The 22,119-nt window shown below is 32.5% G+C and overlaps 2 protein-coding genes across 6 annotated transcripts in view; one reads left to right on the top strand and one right to left on the bottom strand.

Moving 5' to 3' along the window:
• The window catches only part of LOC125070609 (resistance to inhibitors of cholinesterase protein 3), a 35,527-nt gene extending 27,467 nt beyond the window's left edge, over positions 1-8,060 (bottom strand). For 2 of the 5 annotated variants that reach the window (XM_047680550.1, XM_047680551.1), the window contains exons 1-2: positions 7,497-8,059; positions 5,690-5,998 (exon numbers count right to left, since the gene is read on the bottom strand). In XM_047680550.1, coding sequence (XP_047536506.1) covers positions 5,690-5,998; positions 7,497-7,653 — 466 coding nt within the window. In that variant the 5' untranslated portion in view covers positions 7,654-8,059. Of the gene's footprint in view, positions 1-5,689; positions 5,999-7,496 lie in introns of all 5 variants that reach the window. The other 3 variants (XM_047680553.1, XM_047680552.1, XM_047680554.1) reach the window with 3 other exon arrangements.
• Positions 8,061-19,289: 11,229 nt separating this feature from the next.
• LOC125070368 (protein C1orf43 homolog) lies at positions 19,290-21,804 on the top strand. Its single transcript, XM_047680207.1, has 5 exons — positions 19,290-19,563; positions 19,782-19,935; positions 20,777-20,996; positions 21,067-21,199; positions 21,394-21,804. Exons 1-5 carry the CDS (start codon positions 19,405-19,407, stop codon positions 21,496-21,498), a joined length of 771 nt encoding a protein of 256 aa, XP_047536163.1. The 5' UTR covers positions 19,290-19,404; the 3' UTR covers positions 21,499-21,804.
• Positions 21,805-22,119: the final 315 nt, after the last annotated feature.

Genomic DNA, 22,119 nt, shown 5'->3' with positions numbered 1-22,119 from the left:
TGTATAGCCTAAATGGTTGGCCCCGAAGATGGAGGGACTTAGAACTCTTACGAAATCTTTGAGAATAGTTCAAACATATACGTTAATCTGTTAACATTGTAGACCTGAGTAATCATAATTATCCATTAATGCTGTCTTCATTTGAATTGTGATAATACCGAAACTAGATATGTCCAAAGTTCCTGTTATAAGAATCATAAAGACGTATAGGTATATTTAATAAAAAATAAATTTAAATGTTTGCTTTAAGCTTCAATCTATTAATTTATAACTATTAATGTATAAAAAAGAATCCTTACTTCCCTTGGTCACAGCAGCTCGCGGGAAAAAATGGACCAATTTCTCAAATACTTTTTTGGTGTGTTTGTTAATGTCAGAAGGTTATTATGAAAGAAAAATATAAGAAACTTTAAGGAAACTAAGCGACTATATTATTTTTTCCAATATTTTCGTACGTTGGCGCTATTGACAGAACACGCGCTGCAAATGTTTATAACATATGCGTCAGTCGGGATTATATTGATACAATAATTAATTAATCAATTCTGAAAGCATATTTTACAGCCCTCTCAATAGTATAATAAGTTTTTTGAATGTTAGTTCAGAACAATCACGCCTAATATTAAAAGTGCAATTGAATATGAAATTTTGGTGAGCTTTGATAAAATATTTTTATAGATTAACACAAGCTATACATGATTATAAAGAAGAAGACAATAGAATATATATTTTATTTTCAGTTGAACTTTGGTTTATATAAATGCCAGCAATGTGGCATACAAATTTAGTCGTAGAACTCGCAATGATACCAGACAAGGTTATAAAGGAGCAAGCGAAATTGATTAGCAAAGAAAATAAAGGTGAGAGTGTATCATTTTATTCATTATACCATTCGAATTCATTATTCATAGTTAAGACAGGACAACATGTGTCGGGTCAGGTAGTTTAACATATTTTTATATAAGACAATACGTCCAAATCAGATATGAGCCTCTACTGACTTAAAAAAAAAACTTTTTGAAAGCAAGATGACTCGTCAGAGTGTTCCTTATTAAATGCAAGCTACAATGGTCCTACGAGCTCAGCATAAGGATTGTTATCTTACGAGGTCAAAAGGCTCTACAGCTGACTCTACAAGACCAAACCAAAAGTTAAGTGAGTCGTGAACTCGTCATTATATCTTTGTGTATACACCAAATTTAATATGATTACTTTAAAAAAAAACACGCATTTTCTTTGCACATAGTAAAAAGTTTCTATCCTTTAAACACAGTAGTTTGTATCCTATCTGCCCAAGACAAAGAACACAATTTTTTTAATTGGATAAATATTTGTTACTTTAACGCAAAAATTAGTAAACCGATTTGGATTAAATTTAGAATATCTATATCAATTTAGAATATCTAGTAAACCCTGAACTTATACATTAGCTCTTTCTTCAAACGCAAGAAAAGCCGCGGGCGGATGTTTATTAATTATACATAGAACAGACAAAGAAGTATTTTTTATTAAAATATGTTTTTATTTTGACCACAAATGAATGTAAAACTTCATGTTAACCAAATTTTAAACTTTAACGTTGAAATAAAAATATTTCGGCGTCATAAAGACCAAGTTATACGTTTCAGAAGCGTGTGATTTATGCAAATTGTTGTAAAGCATCATCCAACTCAGCAACGGTGCCTGCCTTTCAACGCGGCTAAGTAACATTTCACTTAGAATATTTAGGAGTCATTAACACATGGTCATGTCTAGGAAAGAGGCCTCGGGGGCACACCTTGATTCCTGTTAGTTATCTACAGAAGATTTGATACTATTCATACTTTAGTTTCATTCTCAGCAAATTTCGCTAATACATAAAGAAATTCATCTATTCGCCACAAGGCATCTCAGGACGGATGTTAAACCAAATCCCTTAAAGGGACTCTTGATTAAATTACTTGCCTATCCAAACTGGTGACGATTTCTAGTTGGAAAGTTCTACTAATACAAAGACAGTACCAAAAAAAAAATCATACATTGTGTTAGTAATGTAGCCCTTCATCATACGACATAATTATTAACATTTAGTCTTTTGGCGCTCTTTGGCTCCATAGCATTTTAGCGCCAATTTAAGAACATTGACCTTACAAGCATGTCTCTTTTTTTATCTTATCTAGAAATAAACTCGTAAAACCCTGACCATCGGAGTCTCGAAAGGTGTCTACAATATTTTAGTTTGGTTTGGAATTATTGCATTTTGGCGCAATTAGTGACGCTAGGAACTACTGCCCCAATAACCCTAATTCAGGAACAACAGCATCTTTACCTGTATCATGTATTGATTTGGCTACACAAACAAACTTGATAACGTTTGAAAATTAAGCTCAATTCTTTATTATTGAAATATATTACGTAGTTCGATAAAAAATTTACCGAGTTATTTTGACTAAAACCGAGTAATTCGTGTTAATGTTCTACAAAACGAGAAACATTTTAAATTAAATAATAACCTGACTACACGACAAATGGCAATTAATTCGACATTTTATGAACGTGACGAAATATATTGTGTGGTTAATGTGACCGAATCGTAAATATATTAACACAAAACGTAAAATTTCGCAGCAGAAAAGTTTGGTTGCTATGTGAAATAATCCGCTGAAGATCTTCGCTCATCACTCGTATGTTGTACGCCTCACTCGGTGACCTTAGCAAGTGACAATGGTGCGTTAATACTTTTGTTCTTGTATTACAACTAAGTAGAGGCCACGTGAAACGAGTTACTTGAAACTCCGCATTGTCACCTTGTGAAAGCTGTATTTGCATGTACGACGCAATCTATTAGACAACTGACAAACACGATGACATGAAGTTGTCACCTTTGGATTGAATACTTCTTTAACTATACCGAAAACCGTTGAAACCAGTTTAGATACCTACTCTTTTTAATTGATTTCAATATTTAATTTTGCGGATTTTTCTAAATTACTTATTAAATATATTAGATTTCGTCGTAATGAATTACAGAAGAGATTTGAGGAAAAAATGTGTCACCACGAGTTTGCAGAGAACCATTATGTTAGTCAGTCATCAGACGGTCAAGTGAAATTTTAATGAAGAAGCCTATTGTGTCTATTTATAGATGCTGATAGTTTACATAATGTGAATACTGCCCACAACTTTGTCCGCTTAGTATTAGAACGAAGATATTAGTTTTTTGACAATTTCCTGCTCTATTCCTGCTGATAATTTATGGGTGGCAGGACATATAAAAAAAGTAGTCGTAGTCGTCACGCTACGCCCGGCATGTGTTAAACATTACAATAGACTAGTATCGAAATAATTTAATTTCAATGAAAACCAATACATAAATATAGAGTAAAATAAAAACAGATTTTTTGGTTTAATAAAGTAAATATATATATTTTTTTTTATTAATATAGCACGAAGTATAAATATCATACGAGTCGCAGCCAAATCAGTAGAGAGCGGCGGCGGAGAGGCGTGACGGCATCATGCCGTTTGCCGTTGCGGCATACGAATCGACTTTATCCCGAGGCTCACCAATCGCAGTTTCACAACAAAAACAATTTACAAGTCTTTTAGAAGGTGTACAGTACTGAAAATCTAATCATCTCTCTTATCAATTCAATCACAACTGATTATAAGGATAGGTATACACAATTTTGTCCAGAATTTGAAGAATTCCAAAAATGAGCTTCAAAATCAGTTCAAGTATTGGAACCAGTTTCACACACTCCATACAACTTACGTCACTATTACGCAAACGATAATCTTGGTGCACATGTTTTAGGAGATGACAGGAATAAAGTATATATAAACACAGATGGTACAAAAACTCTTGTAGATAATGAGATCATTCAAAACCGGCGAACTAAGTAATCCTTAGATAAGTAACTAGATCGCTTTGATCCCTTGACCTAAATACTAGCTGCTAAGAATTTAACTTTGGATATTTGAGATGGTTATTGATTTCGCGTAATCATTATGTTACATAGATAAGAAAATCTATTACGTTCGCAAAAATATATTCTTCCTATACATTATGACGATCATACTATGAATACTTAACTAACCTAACTTAGCGTTTAAACAAAATAGATGAAGCTGTACTACTAACTCTACACAGACCTCACGAGGCTAATTATTCGTAGCAATATTCCAAATTTATTAGTTATGGAAGGTCAAGTTAAACTGTCCGGGTTTTTAAGAAGGTGGCACAGATTGAATCAAATTTATTCGAATGAACAACCATCCTCCTTCCGATACGCTGATCAAAGTTAACTAATTTGAGTTTAATCTGAATGGTCACTGGTCGCAATGAGAGACGAATAAACTTTCGTGTTTGGTCTGAAATCAAACTTTGCTTATCATTTCCGAAAACACCGGAAAAACATATCTTTGTTAAAAGTATAATTTTAACTTTACATTTGCGTTTTAAGATATAGAGTGGATACCGTGCCAAAGATAGTTACGCTAAAAGAAAATCAAATTATAAAAGTCGCGACTCACGATTTTAGAGAAATCTTCATTTTAAATTCAATATTAGTTGTAAATCCCAATAAGATTAAATCACGCGTTTTGCAAATACTCGTTAAATCGTACGTAATATTTGTTCTATACAATATTTAACATTTCGCAATCCATGGAAGATTGCATTGCAAGGTCTAAACAATATTTATGTCAAGGTATAATAAAATAGTATACGGAAAATAATAAAACATCTATTAAATTTCATAAGATCCAGAACGTTTTGGGGAATACATTTTAAACTTTTGTATACGCGTCTAAATTTAGTGTGACCTACGTACGCGGCGCGCTATGCATATGATTGACAGTGGTCTACGAGGATATCCGTCGAATGATAAATGATTAAAGCAAAATAAAAAAATAAAAATTAGCTACACGTCCCGTCTACGAGCAGAAGAGGGTCTATAAAACGTTTACATTGAAGGACAAATATGTAAAGAAAATTTCCTGTTTCTGGACCAGGAACCTTCCCGATACAACTCACCAAATTTTCATCAATCAATGGCTTAGAAACTATGAAGATCGGAAACGGAATACTTATGACCAAAAACATATTTTAAATCGCAAAGTTACGCAAATGTTATCTATCATATATATAAGGAACCTCTTGTTTTATCATACTAGCTGATGCTCGGCATACGTTGCAATAAGACTTTTGCGCCAACCATTGTACGTTGATGGTACTATGCCAGAAACCTTCGAGCATGTGTCAATAACTGTCCAATATTACTAATAAATCAGTTGGTTGGTTTAGAAACACACATATAGAGGAACATACAATTTTATACATACATATAAATAGTTATATATCTAGCTATGCCCGGCTCGTGTTACTTCATCTTTATTTATTATTATTATCTTAAAACTATTCCGCTACAAATCTATAAAATTATTGTCATAGCGATCAGTTGAATGCTATATGTCGTGTACCGCAGTGCTATCTATGAATAAAACTTTCTCCATGAACACTGTACATGTATGGTCAAACTTACAGCATCAGTCTTTTAATCTCAAACAAATATATAGATAGGTTAGTGATGGCTATACAGCTGTTAGCTTAAATTGTTAGTCATGATGCTCTCAACATCAACAATTAGTTGCTATTGGTAATTGGATTAGTCATGAAAAGCATTCATGCTTAAAATGTAAGACTAACTGTCTTGTTTGGTCCAGGAATTTGCCGCAAAGTGTGTACTCAAACTATAAATCGGAACTCCAAAATGTTGTTTGAGGCAAGAGCTATTGCTCTTCTTCATAGTCTCCAACAACATCCTTGTTGTCTTTCCAACACTCTCATTTCGTTTTACAAATGCCGCTATATCCAATCCACAGGTATCATTGACAGCTTTGCGACATTGTGCCACTGACTGTGGCGTAAACTTCTCCTTTCCAAGAGCTGAACTGCAAACTTCATTTAGGAGCTCGAGCACAGCCACTTCCCTTTCAAATAACACCTCACAGCAGCCTAATAAAAACCTTATATATTGATGCTGTAAAATATAACTCTCCACAAACAGGTGGCATTTTTGTTGTCAGTACATTTGGTGAAGAACTGGTGTAAAAAAATCATTAACAACAAAAAGTAATAGTTGTCTTTATAGTAGTGTATTACTTAATAATTGTAAACAGTTATAAACATAAAAAATGCCAACTATTTTTGTGTAAATGCACCTTTATATACATAATATATTTCAATGTACAGTTTATTTTAGATAAACTGTACATCTGCTGAAAATAAGATATAGATTTATAATAAATTTTACAAAGTTTTTATAAACATCCATACAATATGAATGTACATACGATTCTAAAAATTGATATGTGATTGCTCGTTATTAACAAAAAAAAACCACATAGTTACAGAACCTTATTTCAATTTTAAAATAACTTATTTCATGAATGGATATATTTTGAATTTTACAAAAATAGATAATTTTAGTATGTTGAACACAAATAGTATTTTATCAGCTGAATTTTGTTTCATTATTATAATTAATAATATCAATTCAATGATAAAAAAATTCAATAATATTTTATATACTATATTTATAACTGTGAAACAACTCTTACAATATGAGTACTATTAAAATACAATACAACACAACAGATTACTATTTTTAATGCGGTAATGAAATATTATTAAATATTAAAATAATATTGTTCATTAATAATGAAACAAAATACTTTACGCAAACATTTTTCCTGATATTTGATAAATCATATAATTACACAACTTATTACATAAAAATATATTTAATATAAATTATCCTTTTTTTAATATTTATATCTATATACTATTATTCAATTAATTTTCCTTATTTTATCATTGCTAGTTTGTTTGTTTTTTTTACATTGAGTGATTATTTGAAATAATCTGCTCTGTCAGCCGTTGAATCAAATTATTAATTAAAAAAATTATAAGGATAACATGAATAAAAAATATATGATTAATAATTAAATTATATTATTTAATCATTTATAGGTTTTTAATAACTTGTTTACTTAATATTGTTTGATAATATTTATCTTATTTAATGAAAAATGTTTTTGATTATTTTTTATTTATGCATAACATGCATGCATACAAGTCTGTATATAGTTTTTCATATAAGTAAGTATATATATATTTCTCTTATATAAGTACCAGTCGCATTCCAATCAGATCTTTTGTAAACATGAATGCTTAGTCAACAACTGGACCGACATTATATTTGTATAGCAAAATCTTGTTCTTGAGAATCGCAAACATCGTTATCTACACAACTCGGTAACTTTCGACTTCGTCTTCATATTTCAAAGCTTTTAACTGACTTTCTATACGTAATATATTTATTTTAAAATTATAAATCGAGAATTATCCGTCTAAATCGTTTTAAATCAACGCGAAACGTATAATTAGATTTAGAAGCGTGTTTCGGTCCAGCGATATTGACATTGAGCTAAAGTTAAAAATACCTATTTACCTGTCTCCCGGTCGAACTTGTTCGGCTTAAGCTGCTCTGAAGTGTGGCCCAGGATAAGCGGAGACAAGATCCTGGGCCACAGAACGGCGAAACATCCCACAACAATCACTAAAACGAACATCGTTTTCCGCGGCCCTAGCACCTCGTCGTTCGCCATTCTGTCGTCGTGTTTTCGTATTCGTAATTCACGCACAGAGCCAGTCGCACTCTACGGGAACATCGTCGTATGTGATATAAATAAAGATTTTCGATCTGACTGCCGCGAGAAAATAGGAAAGTGCGCAATGACAGCTGTCAGACACCCTCCACCCCGCGTTACGGGAGCGATCGCGATACGAGTTCGTCTTCGTTACGGGAGCATCCATCTTCTTAAATTTTCTCTCGTCGAACGCCGGCGGATTGAGCTGGCTCGATGTGACACAGCCGTATATCACAGTCAATCAGCTATGCCGACATCTTGCCTTCCCAGCCACCGGCTTGATTATTAGTGAAATCGTCGAAGCGGTCACTACATTAGTTCAAATATTGACAGAGTGAATTAGCGTTTGGCGGACGAGCGTACGGCGCTCGCGGGCAGACCTCGGAACAATATGCCTGGGCGCGGAGGCGGCGCCGGCTATTAACCCTTCCCCACCGCGGCATGGTCTACACGCGCTCAGATGAATACCAATTAGACATTCTATGTAGGTATTTGTCATTAGACGGAGACATGAAGAATAAGGTACCCCCATACTTCAGATGTACTTTTCCATTGAGTTCTACCTTAACGACACTCATTTACGTTGGTCACACGGAATTGAGAACGTCACACGATTTTAAAACAGCCAGATGATTGTTTCTACACATGAATATGTCCCCAGCCACTGAATACTTATGTAATTAGCTAGGTTCAGTTTTATAGGATGCTTACTAGAGGAATAGTAATGAAGCGTTTGAGCGCATTACGTAGATAAAATTTGTTGTTATACATACATTCAAACGTAAGATAGAGATAAACATATAACCGAAATTATATTTAGAAAACCAGTACTTTAGTTAATACCCTCGAGTACTTTCTTAATACTCACAAAAAAGAGACATTAAACTAATGTAATATCGTTCTTTTCATAATATTTATTTATTAACAGACGAAAAATTGCTGTATAAAGGTAATATTCTAAGTCCATACGAAATTTATAGAAGGTGTCCTTTCAATATTAAACCCTTAGTATTTAAATAAAATAACAAGGATATATTTTTAAACAGATGTACGGTAAGGCGGTAAAACGAACGATATTTTTTTAGTTCGACAGTTTGTCGCATTTTTATTCAGGTCACACACATCCCCTCCCACCAAACAATGGTTGGTAGCACTCCTTTCGATGCAGGAAACGGCGCACGCGCATGCATTACAAAACACCTAGCACCGCCATATTTTAAAGTAAGGAGCCAGTTGTAAGTCTGCCTGGATGTGATAGAGACAGTTGCCATAAAGGGTACATCCTGGTTGATTTCCGTCCATCAGTTTTGGTCCAGGAAACGCGTGATTTACATTCAAGTTGATTCGTAAAACCTTTTTCCGTACGAGTTTAACACCCTCAGGTGGAAATAAACAAGTTGTATCGACTTTACTATTCAGATCACGTCTTAAGCTTGGGGTACAAAAATGACAAAAAATATTTACCTAACACTTATTAGTCACGGATAGTTTCAAAAAATATTTTCTTATATTGGAACAATTGAGATTCATTTTATTTATTTACTGTTATATTACTGCTTAAGTATTTTCTATTATAATTACTTTTCAATTACAATAAATTACTATAAAGAAACCACAAATACAAATAGCAACATTTGTATTTGTGGTTTATAGAAGGGGTAACTGATTTTATTTTAAACTTTCATTTGTTTATTAACCTGATTATAATTAGGCTTTAACTTTATATACATAAATATTACAGACTATGTAATTACACTTATTTTTGTAATACTGTTATTTTTTATTTAAGTTCCTAACACGTTTAAGATTGCTGAATAGCTGGTAGTAGGTAACAGTCTGAAACATTCAATAAATATATACGAAGTACATACCTTATATAAATTTCCGGCACCAACATTTTGCAATCGGATTATTTTTAGTAAGAATGACGATTAAATGGAGCAACATAAGTTGTTTTTCGACATTCCGCGCATTTCATTCTCTAAACCTGGTTACAATATAATTTAACAATTATTCAATCTTAATCAATAATTGTTGTAGAATTTTTAATTAATAATAACTACATAATCTACTTCTATTATTCAGTTTAAAAAAACATTGTTTTTTTTTCTTGTTGACTGCGGTGTGCGGCCGACGAACCTTAGGCAGTAAATTTAAAAACGGACGGTAACTTATCAAATGAAATCTACAACCGACTGCTACTGAATTTTTTTCGCTTCTTACGTTTAAAAAAATATAAATTATTGCTTACATTCGAATTCTAAGAATTACTAAGAATTTTTGTAGGACAAACTTTTAATGTTGATTATACTTTTTTTTATTTATTTAGGTCTTTGAATTTTTAGAATGTATTTAAATAATTATTTCATAAAAAATATTAGGAAATAAATATTTAAATAACCGTAGAATATTAAATCCTACAAATGAAACGTGCACGCTGTTTTATTTTATATATTTGAATACGAAAACAAGCTGTGACAAATGAAAAACCTATATCTTGGCTGTACAACGTTAGGCAATGGACTGGGTTACAAGAGGGAGAAAAACTTTATGAGCTTCTTACAGATAAGTAAAAGATCAAAAGGTTACAGCTGACTGTAAGCACTTAGCCATAAATATAATATAATAGTAATAATAAAGGCACTTTAAGAAAACTTGAATTATGAATACATTTAGATAACACCAAAGCGCTAAAGTACATCAAATGCTTTTGTAATTGAACTACATACTTTTTAATTTGTCATGTATTTACATAAGACTTATTTACATTGTGGATTTAAATAAGTATATACAATACAAAATTTAAATTATATGTACAAATCGTGACTAGGAAAATGGTGGCAGCACTTCCCCGTTGAATCTCAATTCTGATCCTCTGGACTAAAATTTAACCAACTCTTATGGCACCGGTGGAGGTAATAAGACGGGGTGTTATGTTTTATTGAGGTCAATGAATGATTACCCCAAAGTCCAACTGTTTAAACTGTAATTGGAACAAGGGTATGATTTGGAAATCTTAATTTAATATTCCTAAATATTCTGTTACTTGGCAAGCAGGAGATCTTACACCAATATTTGGGGCTTATTCTATTACTTTACTGCTAACTGGTTAATAGTAAGTATACATAGATGTGTATTTCACAAAAATACAAGCTTATCTGGAATATTCGTACCAGTTCTTTGGAACCGTTGTTCACTTTCAATTTAATCTTTCAAAATGACGTCACAGATGCTCACAAGATCCGTTTTTAATATAATATTTAAGTAAAAATATTTAATTAAATTAAGTACTCACAGCCGTATTCCTAACATCAAAGTTTTTCATAAAGAAATTGTAAAATTTTACCCAACGAGTAGTTTCTTGAGTAAAATTGTACAATTCCGTCGAACTGGAAAATGTTAATAATAGTTATTATTAAATCATAGAGTACCGATATATTTAAATTGCATATATAAGTACTTGAAATTCTATACGTAGGTACTGCGTATATTTTGTATGTACATTTTCTCTGTGAAGGTTTATAGTGAATTAATACATAGAATATATTATCATAATTTAATTTTCCTATTACATAGTGGGTACTATTTGTACTATAATTTAATTGCATATTGTAAATTAAGTATATAGACAATTTAAATAAACACAAAGGGCGTAAGAAACAGATGTGTTCCCGCGTATGTAGTGTTGCCATGCTTTCGCTACTTTCAGGATAAAGGTAAACGTTACGTTTATAACAATAATCGTTTATTTCTAAAATAAATGAGGAAAATCCCCAAACCAAAGTGGATAACTGACATGTATTTACGTCATTAAAATATAAAAAATCTATGATGCGGTTATTTTTATCATCAATATTCAAAATAAAATAATGAATACAGACGATAACAACGCCGTCTTAAATACAACAAGAGCCCGGGTGCAAACAGAGTTCTGACGATTTACTCTCCCCCAAAACTTTTAAGAGACGCTCTTAGATCGCCACCTTGATGGTCTCAGACTTGACTATTACCGACTTGACCGAGGCATTCCCTGCGTTATGACAGGCTTGGAAGACATAATTAACAAAGCAATCAAGAATATACGTCATCATTTGAAACATTTTTTAGATTTAGGGTAGATAATATATAACTATATCCAGCCACTTTATGTAATTGTTCACGTCATTTGAATAAAATTGTCATTGTGAAAAGACTATTTAAGTATTAGAGTAATATAGGAAAATATCCAAAGGATTATTAAGAGTTTTTTTTTACAGAAGTCATCTCTATATAAACTAACACGAAATAAAAATGCTGGAAAAGAGTAACTACTGAGTTTCTTGTCGGTTCTTTTCGGTAGAATCTACATTCGGAATCGGTGGTAGATTCACATTAAGTTCAACATTGTAATATGGCTATTCAAATGGGCTTTTATGAGTCTACATGAATATATATATATAATATTTTATCTCCAGATATATTTTTAATATAAACGAACCTCAACCTGACATCGAATAATAGTATTTAAATATATTCGGAGTCTTAGGAGTCTATACCTATGAGCCTTACCTACTGTTTTACATACCTAGTATTTAATACTTATGTACATACAGTAAGATTAAAATAAATTGATTTGCATTTACGTAATTTAAGTTTTTATTAAATTAAATTAAAACATTAGGTAAATAAAATTTTAGTAATCAATTCTTAATAACTAACTTTTATTTTATTTTAAAGAATTCCAGCGATTCCTGTTATCGAATCGTTAGTATTTTCGTTTTACCTTCAAGTTAAACTTAAAACTTGAGAAGGTACGTACGTCATGTCTCGAAGTGGTCCGTATTCTGTGGAACTATTGATGTCATTTCACGTCAATTTGATAAAATTTTATTAGAAACTGTCCTTTTAACATTGTGTTTTTTTTTACGACAAAGTCTGTGTCTTAAGTGTTTAACTGTTGAACCTTTCATGGCGACTCTACTGTGTGGGAGTCGCAATAGATGAATGGGCGGCGAGTGATGCAAGTCGTGACTCATCCCGCTAATCGTGTAATTACGCCCTCTTCGGTACACATGGCGACTGCGACGTCGGATCGTGAACAAGAATGCATCGCTAATTAAACTTTGAATAACCTTTACAAGCAAAACTTGAGATTTGGTATTCGAAATTATCAATTTTTAATAACACCATCAACTTTTTTTTTTAACGTCTTATTCGTAGCTTCCCTCGAACTCTTGGGCTATTGGGGTATCTGGCACTAACTGACAAATCAAATGTAGGTAAATATTATTTTTCAAAGAGGCCATTGCAGGCTTTTTCAATAGTCATGTTACATTAAATTGAATGTAAAGCTAATAAAGAAAAAATTATATTCTTCCGAGAAGAATCGACTATAGAAATTTTTATATGTATAAGTATGTTTACAGGCCTATAACAAAAAATCCTTTATCCAAGTTAACTCAAAATAATATAAAACATTAAAAAAATTAAATAGGCATTTCAATTTGAATACCCTGTAGTACAAAACTAAGCCCGGTGTCCTTATGAAACAGTTTTGTCGAGCACAATTAACGTCAATCACTTGCTAAGTTCTATTTTATATTAATTGAAAACAAGTCGCTGGAAGTTTTGAAAGTAAATATTGTGTTTGGTTGTATCTATGATTTATTGTCTCTAATTAGAATAAAAATTGTCGGTACTTAAGCTCTTTTCATTCCTAGTGTATTAGAATATTCTTCTTTATATAAAAGCAAATCTACTTATGATATTTTTTGCAATTTGATAAAATTTTCGTACTTTCGTCTGTGAGATTAGCTATGGCAGTTAATTTCAATGACTGTGCATCGTAAATGCACATTAACAGCCTGAAAATTTCCCACTTCTGGGCTAAAGGCCTCCTCTCCCTTCGAGGAGAAGGTATGGAGCATATTCCACCACGCTGCTCCAATGCGGGTTGGTGGAATGCACATGTGGCAGAATTTCGTTGAAATTTCGGTTTCCTCACGATGTATTCCTTCACCGCCGAGCACGAGATGAATTGTAAACATAAATTAAGCACATGAAAGTTCAGTGGTGCTTGCCCCAGGCAACCCGAATTCATCGGTTATATGCACGTGTTCTAACCACTGGGCCATCTGTACTCAAATACAAGATGCCTTTATATGCTCTTACGCTGATTGTCCCAGCTTAATTAAATTTGAGGCTGGGAGTATAAAAATGCCAGCTGTCTTACTTCCTTTCTCCATACTCCAGGCTGTTGATAATGTATCGAATAAGTTATCGAGAAAATATAAAATATAATATTAAATATAATTTATTAATATTGAACATCTAGATTTTTCTCACTCTCGAAATTGAATATAACCACAGAATACGAGCATATAATATCAGAACTTGATATGCGACAATGACCATATTATTTATAAAATTTATGGGATATACGCGTATCAAAATGGCGTATCACCGTCAATATTTCACAAGTTATACACGTAGATATACTATACATTTTATTTTCAATAGACAACTCCTACGTCATAATCGACATTTACTTATATAATTTCTTAACTTATAGCATTTACTAAATGAAGCTATTGTTATTTCATTTAACAGGTAGGTCCTCGCCGGCGGTTATACATAGAATTAATGATATTCCATATCGCCAAATTGACACAGGTAGCGTCGCGTGCGCATATCTCCGCGTGCCGACGGTGGGACTCGTACGCGATCTGAATTATACGCATACAGTACCTATTTCAAAACGTTAAATAAACGTCAAGTGAAGCGCGTTGCTTTTGGCTCTTTTATGAGGCCGATTTCTTTTTTAAGTAGCCAACTCCAATGCGTACCATCAAAAAAAAAAATTTAACATTCATTCAATTTAATATTCAATGATATCATTTTTATTTAATATTTAGGAAATAAAATAAGTATTTGAACATGGTTATATAGTTATTATTTATTATCATTAAAAATTGAAAAAAGTTTCATTTATTTTTTATATTTATTAATTAAAAAATAAAACAGTAATGATTCACGTCCCGTTAATAATGCTATTCTGTCTTGCAATCTATTCAAAAAATGTATATCATTGTAAAGAAAAATATCGCTTATATTATACAACACGAGTAAAACTACATAATATACACTTAAAATAAATTATTCCGCCGTCTCGTGACTTTGTATTTAGCGCTCCATTTTGTGACGTATCGCCGCCATTTTGACATATTCCCGCTAAAATTACTGACCTTGACGAGAAGCTACGGTATTACTTATATTCTATGTTACGAAATTGTGAAATTTAATATATTACTTTATAATATTATATTACCTTGGAAAATATTTTCTGAAATCTAATGTAATGATTAAAATATGAGTTTTTTGAGAATCAGCAATCTTTGTAGCATTTTTGGAATTGTGTTATGATCTTTTCCATTCTAGAATTTTTTATCGCTTAGGTATTAAAAATTAGACGGTAAGTGGTTGCCTTCACGCTTAGGTAACATTCCTGTTAGATTTATGAGTACATTCCATCCCTTACATTCCCTTAACTACAGCTAAACAGAAACCATTCAGCAGAATAACTGATGAGAGTGCTACAGATCGTTTATCTATATTTATAGACCACGAATTCATTATATACTGTCTATTATGTATGAGAAATCATCAACTTTCTATACAATTGCTACAATCGATTTTGTAAACTCCGGGTTTTTCCAAGGGAAAGCTATCTTTAGGTGAACGCAACATTTGCCCTATCTTCTTGAAAGCAGTGAAGATAGTCTTCACCGCATATTTGCTCAGGACTCTAGCTGGCATGGCATAAATGCTGGTTGTCTTTCAACCCTGTACTGCCGCAGTAACTTATGATCCCGTGTAGCTGTGTTTCCCACTTTATATCCATTCCGCTGTAGGACCTTTTTAACGTGTGCTAGTTCAGGTTGTATGTGGTCTTCATCACAATGGTCATAGGTTTCTTTACAGAAATCAAACTAACAACTTTAATTGGCCGGACTGAGAAATCGAAGACTTCAATGTTTTCAGTCGTATCAACTAATCATAAGACCACATTAGAACAACAAGGCAATTGTAGTAGGTACAATTAGAATAAATTTAAATATATATGTTATAAAAAGACTATTTTATTTAATGGGTAACTATGATCACGTCCAAGACAATGATTATGTGCAATTGAATCTACATAAAGAAATATTCTTGTCCGAATTCGTCGACAAAACCATCTAACGAAACGACCAATAAGCAATCAACAATTGAACTCCATATTGAAAACTGTTGACAGCAAGTCCACCATATTGGAAAAACATACACATACATTGCTCAAATGTTTCGTATTTATACTATGCATTCAAACGGGAAAGAGACAACATGATACATATGTATATAAGCTTTTAAAATAACACAGTCGTCTATCCCTTTTCAATATCGTTTTGTCATATTATATATTCAAAGACTTATGTTATCTTTGATATTAAAAAGTATTGGTCATAGCGTCCTCCATATTGGAAAATAAGTATGCAAGCCGCGTTTCCCGCCAAAGCCGTTCGTGCCTCGCCCAACACTGAATCGAAAGAATCATGTTGATGGAATTTATGTTCGGCTTGTATGTATGATATACGATGAATATTTAAGTAATTCTAGGAATCTCATTATTTTAAAACGCGTGCATTAATATAGTAATGCACTTAGAGGTTTACCCTATTGAATAAGTTTAATTTTATAAATAAAAAAATATCGATAAGCGGTTTAATACGTGGGTGTATACTTTATTATTTTTTTTAACAGATATTTACATACTTTTAGTTTCCTTAAAAATAAAAATTAAAATAAAAAATACATGAAGGCCTTAATAATAAGCGTACAAATAAAATTAAAAAAAAAAGCTTTTGTACATTCATGACTGCAAGGAATGGTGGCAAGAATGCTAGCGGCAATCCCCGTTGAATCACAACTAACTTAGATCTACTAATTAATTAACTTAGATTGCTGTGTTTCGTTTTAAATAATCACGAATAGGCATTAGGGGGTTTAATTACATTTGTAGAATTAAATCAATTCATTGAGAAACTCCGTGTTAGAGGGTCATTGATGGCATATTTATAAATCTGTAGTTAAGGAGTGTAATTTTAAAGTATGGAAATATATACTCTATCCTAATCATAACAGGAGAAAAGCTAAACAAACAACATTTGACAGCAAATTGACGCGATATCATTGGTTGAGAGCTTGATTAATCTATGATATTTAATCTATGGATTTGCGAAAAAATGTCGATTTCAACGTCGACGAAACTGTTTTCGGACTTTAAGAAGCCAAATTAATGTGGAAATACGTAGTTAGGTGCAATAGTTTTGTAGTATAAATAAAGATATATTCATCATAAACTCCTAGCAGCTAAATTCATACTAGCAAATCGCATGAATTACGTAAATCTAAGGTTTGTTTATCTTTTTTCCTACTTACATTGGATAAGGCTTAAAGTTGGTTGGGTTGGGAAAACTAAAGTAAATTAATAAAAATAAACAATTTTGATTCTTATTCGCAAAGATGACAATGATAATAATCATTTTAGATATCTTGAGTAGTTACAGTTAATGCTAGGATCAATTCAAAACAATCAGTAGTGTTCCTGCTTCATAAATTCGAATCCCCACCACTCACCCCCATATATGTGAGACGTATGCCATATATCCCATTACATGTGGGGAAAACAGGTAATGCATTTTGCAATAAAAAAAAGGTCTGTGGCATGTCACGAAGAGAGCTCCACCGAGCCACGAGCAGAGCTCAGCACTGAAGGAAACACAATCCCGCAGTCACTCTGACCCATCCTGAAGACAGCCATCGTGGTGGTTTTAGTATGTTTGCACTGTTAAGTTAATATAAAAATTAATAATATCTTACCGCGAGATTGTAAAAATCAAGATAGTAGGGACTTTAACTAAGCGTTTCCTTGCAACCTCAGATCAGCGACGTAAGCTATGAGAAAAATATTTTTTGCTATTGACTTCATAGACGTGGCGACTGTTAACGATTCTAACCAAAATTGTGTAAGTACAAACCATCCTTCCACCGAATATTGGTAGACGCCTGATATTTTGATCTGAGGGAAGACTTATTTTATAAAAGCATAGCATATTTAGTGTCTCTGCTTGTACTTATTATATTTACCAAGTAAGATTATATTTCTGTTTGCCACAAAAAGATTTATTGGATCTCAATTTGCCTTCACAGGGATACTAACATTCTTTCTCATATTTTTATATTGTTTTGTGTTCTATTCAATCTATCTCTTTCTTACGGTCTGTTTTGAACTCTTTTGTAGAACTCAACTTGAAGTTTAAATGTAATGTTATCCTCAACACCTGCCCCTACTTCTTCCTTTTGTACTATATATTTTTCCATACAACGAAATTAATTTTCATGCTACCCTTTACAAACCCTTTAATTTTTTATTTATTTATTGTATATAGTACTTGTAGTATATATCTGTATGTTTTGTATTAAATAAAAAATAAATTGAAGAATATATATTTTTTTTTATTATAGTCTGTTGTCTGAATAAGTTTGGTGTTTTAACAAAACTATAATTTTTGTTATTATTATTTTAATTCCACGTTCTTCCTTTTATTCCTTGAATATCGTCAAAGCTTAATAATTTTCATTGAAGTAAACGTTCATCATCAATTCATTAAACCTTCATTTTGCATTCTATTTTATATTGTAATTCTCTTTTATATATATTGAAGAAAACACATTAAAATTCATCATGTTTTGTAAAATTCCAGCGATCTATCTAGTTACCTTAGTGACATGAAATTGGCATAGACTCAATTCTTGAAGGAAATATGTCTTATTAGGTTTTAAGTTCTGCTCTAAGAGTTATAGTTTCAATTGAAAATCAGAGCACATATTTGATGCCGTATTAGGAATTAATAATGAGCATAGAAAATCCCAGTATACTATATTCTTTTCTAAGATTTATTTATTTAAAACAATACTACGTTTTTAGAGCATACTTAAAAATAATAGCAAAATCTTAAGGTAACCGCTTAATATATTTTTATTTTAGGTAACATACTATACATGTTAGTTAAATGCCTACTAATGTGTTATTATTATTTAAAATTAACACTACAATATGTTTACTCTTAATAAATAATTATGAAAATCCAAGTAGACGAACTAAGTGAATAAGATTAAAAAAATTATACGTATATATGATGATTAAGCGATACAATCGCGTATTTAACAAAATACATACATACAATCGTAAAAAACGAAGACTTAAGAAATTATTCTTGATTAATTCACCAAGTAATTATATTATATAACCTATGTATAAAATGTCTACATAATCATATATATAACCTTAAATTAATTATTTTTATATTATGCTTATAGTAGAAGATTACATTTTAGAAATTCAATTAAATATTCTAGAGGTAATTTATACTTTTATATCATTTTATGAATTTCAAGAAAACTTTAAATATAATTGCAATTGAATTAATTGGTCTCTTCGGCTGTATGTTTTGAAGCCTTTCCCACCTTGTGTGATGCGTGTATAAATAAATTATCTTGTCAAATGTCAAAAAACTATACAAAAGTCAAAAACATCTAAACTCATATTGTGATTAATAATAAATATATAGAAAAGTTATTGAATTATATAGCTTGTTATACTTTATTAACTCCTAAATAGAACTTAAAGCTATGCAAGACTTCACAAGTATATTGAACATTATATTCATTATAAGCGGGGGTGTGTTAACTTTCGTGATCCTATTCATTTTCGCAAAAAGACAAATAACAAGATTCGCCCTTCGATCCAGGCGAGGCCCTCATATACCCATTGGTGTGGCCGCGAAAAAGGTGACATTCAAAAGAAATCAAATTAATTTTCTTTAATCTGTAATAAAACTATTGGGATTTTACGAGTTTTGTAAAGTAAGATTGCAATAAATTAAAATAGAAATAGTGAAAAAATAACATTGTTCTTACTAATAGTCTTATTTTTGAACAAATATTAGGATTCACATCAACAACTGATAACACAAAGAAATATTTAAGAATATTAGTTTTCGTTCCAGTGCTTAAAGAGAGAAATAGAGCGTCGTATAGAAGCAGTTCCTCGGATTGTGCATGAGCCACGCTTGCTATGTGCCGAACCTTCCCACTACATACTTGAACCACAGCAGCCTTATCACTATAGGTTCCGAGCTGTTGATGATGTTAAAACATTAGGTAAAACTAGTTTTGAACTGTTTGTTTCAGCTACATAAAAATTATAACCAAATCCTGTTAAAAATAACTAAAAGATAAACGGCCGTAATTTATTTTGCTCTGTACTGCCTTGAAGTAGTATTAAAGATATAACATCTTAGGCCCCATGTTACCTGTACATTGGTTGTGAATTAAATGATTAATATTTGTATAATGCTAATATATAGTGTGAGGTGCTGACAACTTACTATCAGGTGGCTGATTAGCCCATCTGTATTCCTATAAAAAAACACACACACACACAACTCTAGGTGATTGATTCAGACACATACTGTGTGTATAGTTAAGATTAAAATTTTGATTATTGAATTTATGTTGATTATTGAAATTAGGGGTGAAACCATTAAATATAATTTTATTATATTTGACATATGAATAATATAAATGTAGATTGTAGTCAGGGCCGGATCTACCACATGGCTTTTTGGGCTTCAGCCCAGGGCCCCAGCTAAGTCAGGTCAAAGTCAAAAATAGACGATAATGCGAAAGAATCCATAAAGTTATTAAATTAAACAGATTATAACCTGCAAACAATTAAACCCATTCAATTAATTCAAGTCTAAGTTCAGATAAATCTTAGTCGGCTCCTAAGTAGTGTTAGCCCAGGGCCCCCTAAATTTACGGTCCGGCCCTGATTGTAGTTTTATCCAATAGGGTGGCACATTAATGATAGTCTCAGGAGTTCGCCTTCAATAATAATATTTGAATTTTATAAGATGGAATTTTATGAATGTCTAGTCCAGATGTGTTTTCTTTTGGTAAATATATTCTGTATAATAATTAATAATTCCATATCCTGCAGAAGATGAAATAGCTCGTCAAGATCCGGTCCTTAAACGTCATTCGCGCGAGTCTCTCCGAGCATTTCTCCTGTCGTCTCTTGCTGCACCCCTAGATGGTCGAGGGCAGAAGTTGGTCCATCAATTTTGTGACGCTTACGAGTCAGCGAGACACCATCCCGCCGAATTTGGAGAAGATGAGTACCGATCGTACAGTCGGTTGCTATTGAAACTCCTGGATGCGTAAGTTTCAGTACATTGGTAAGAAGAAAACTAACATTAATATAATTAATCAGCAATCAGGTAATTACAGAGCCCGACTGCTGAAGAGCGTGTCGTGCGTGGGCGGCGCGCGTGCCAGCCCGCAGCGCCGCCCCGCGCGCCTGCTGGAGCCCGCGCGCCCGCGCCCCGCGCCGCGCCCCGCCAACCACTACACCGCGCTAGAGGTACCCCTACACTGCCTGCCACATGACCCCCAGTACACCTGCTGACATATATATTTAATGATTGAATTGAAAATAAAATCATTTAACAATTCAAAGGAAGTTGATCAATGTTTTAATGTTAAAAAGAGATTCCTTTAAATTATTCTGACAATTGTTATAAATTAATCAATATATTAATCTGAATATGTTCGCAGAACATGCCAGTGGAGGCAAAACTCGAAGAGGAGGTGCTCCGGGTCCCAGTAAGGAGCCCTACCGAGCCGCTGGTCAAGGCGCCAGCCGATGAGACTGCTCTCTGAGCCCGGCGCGCGCGGCACGACGCGCAGACATTGTAGATACACAGACACCCTAGGGTGGTGCGTGACTTCACCATGTTATGGCTGTACCAGTGGAAATGTACGGCGTGATTTCCTCTTATGTGATTACCTTCTGCTAACGCTTTAAACAATGCAAATTAAGCATAAACCAGACTGAGACATTATCACATGTAACAATTTAAAAGATGTTTTACGTACAAAATGGAAAAACATACTCCTTTACTTTTTATTTGTTGACCCCAATGGATTTTCTACATGCTATAAATATGATTGATAAATGAGATAAACGTCATCTCCCTTTTGGTAAAACATATCTAGACTCATAGAGACGATGATTGGAACTGACATTCGTTTTAATGACAAGAGTGACAGTGAGTGTGTGTAACTATTGTGTATAAAGAATTCATTATTGTATAATATAAGTTATATGTGATGTAGTTATTTAATTGGTAATATAAATGTTTACTTATTGATATAAAACTATCACTAATATATATCTAAGAGCCGAGATGGCCCAGTGGTTAGAACGCGTGCATCTTAACCGATGATTTCGGGTTCAAACCCAGGCATGCACCACTGAAATTTCATGTGCTTAATTTGTGT

Source organism: Vanessa atalanta, chromosome 17 (assembly GCF_905147765.1).
Source record: "Vanessa atalanta chromosome 17, ilVanAtal1.2, whole genome shotgun sequence".
NCBI lineage: Eukaryota > Metazoa > Arthropoda > Insecta > Lepidoptera > Nymphalidae > Vanessa > Vanessa atalanta.
This window is presented reverse-complemented; position numbering and strand designations above follow the sequence as displayed.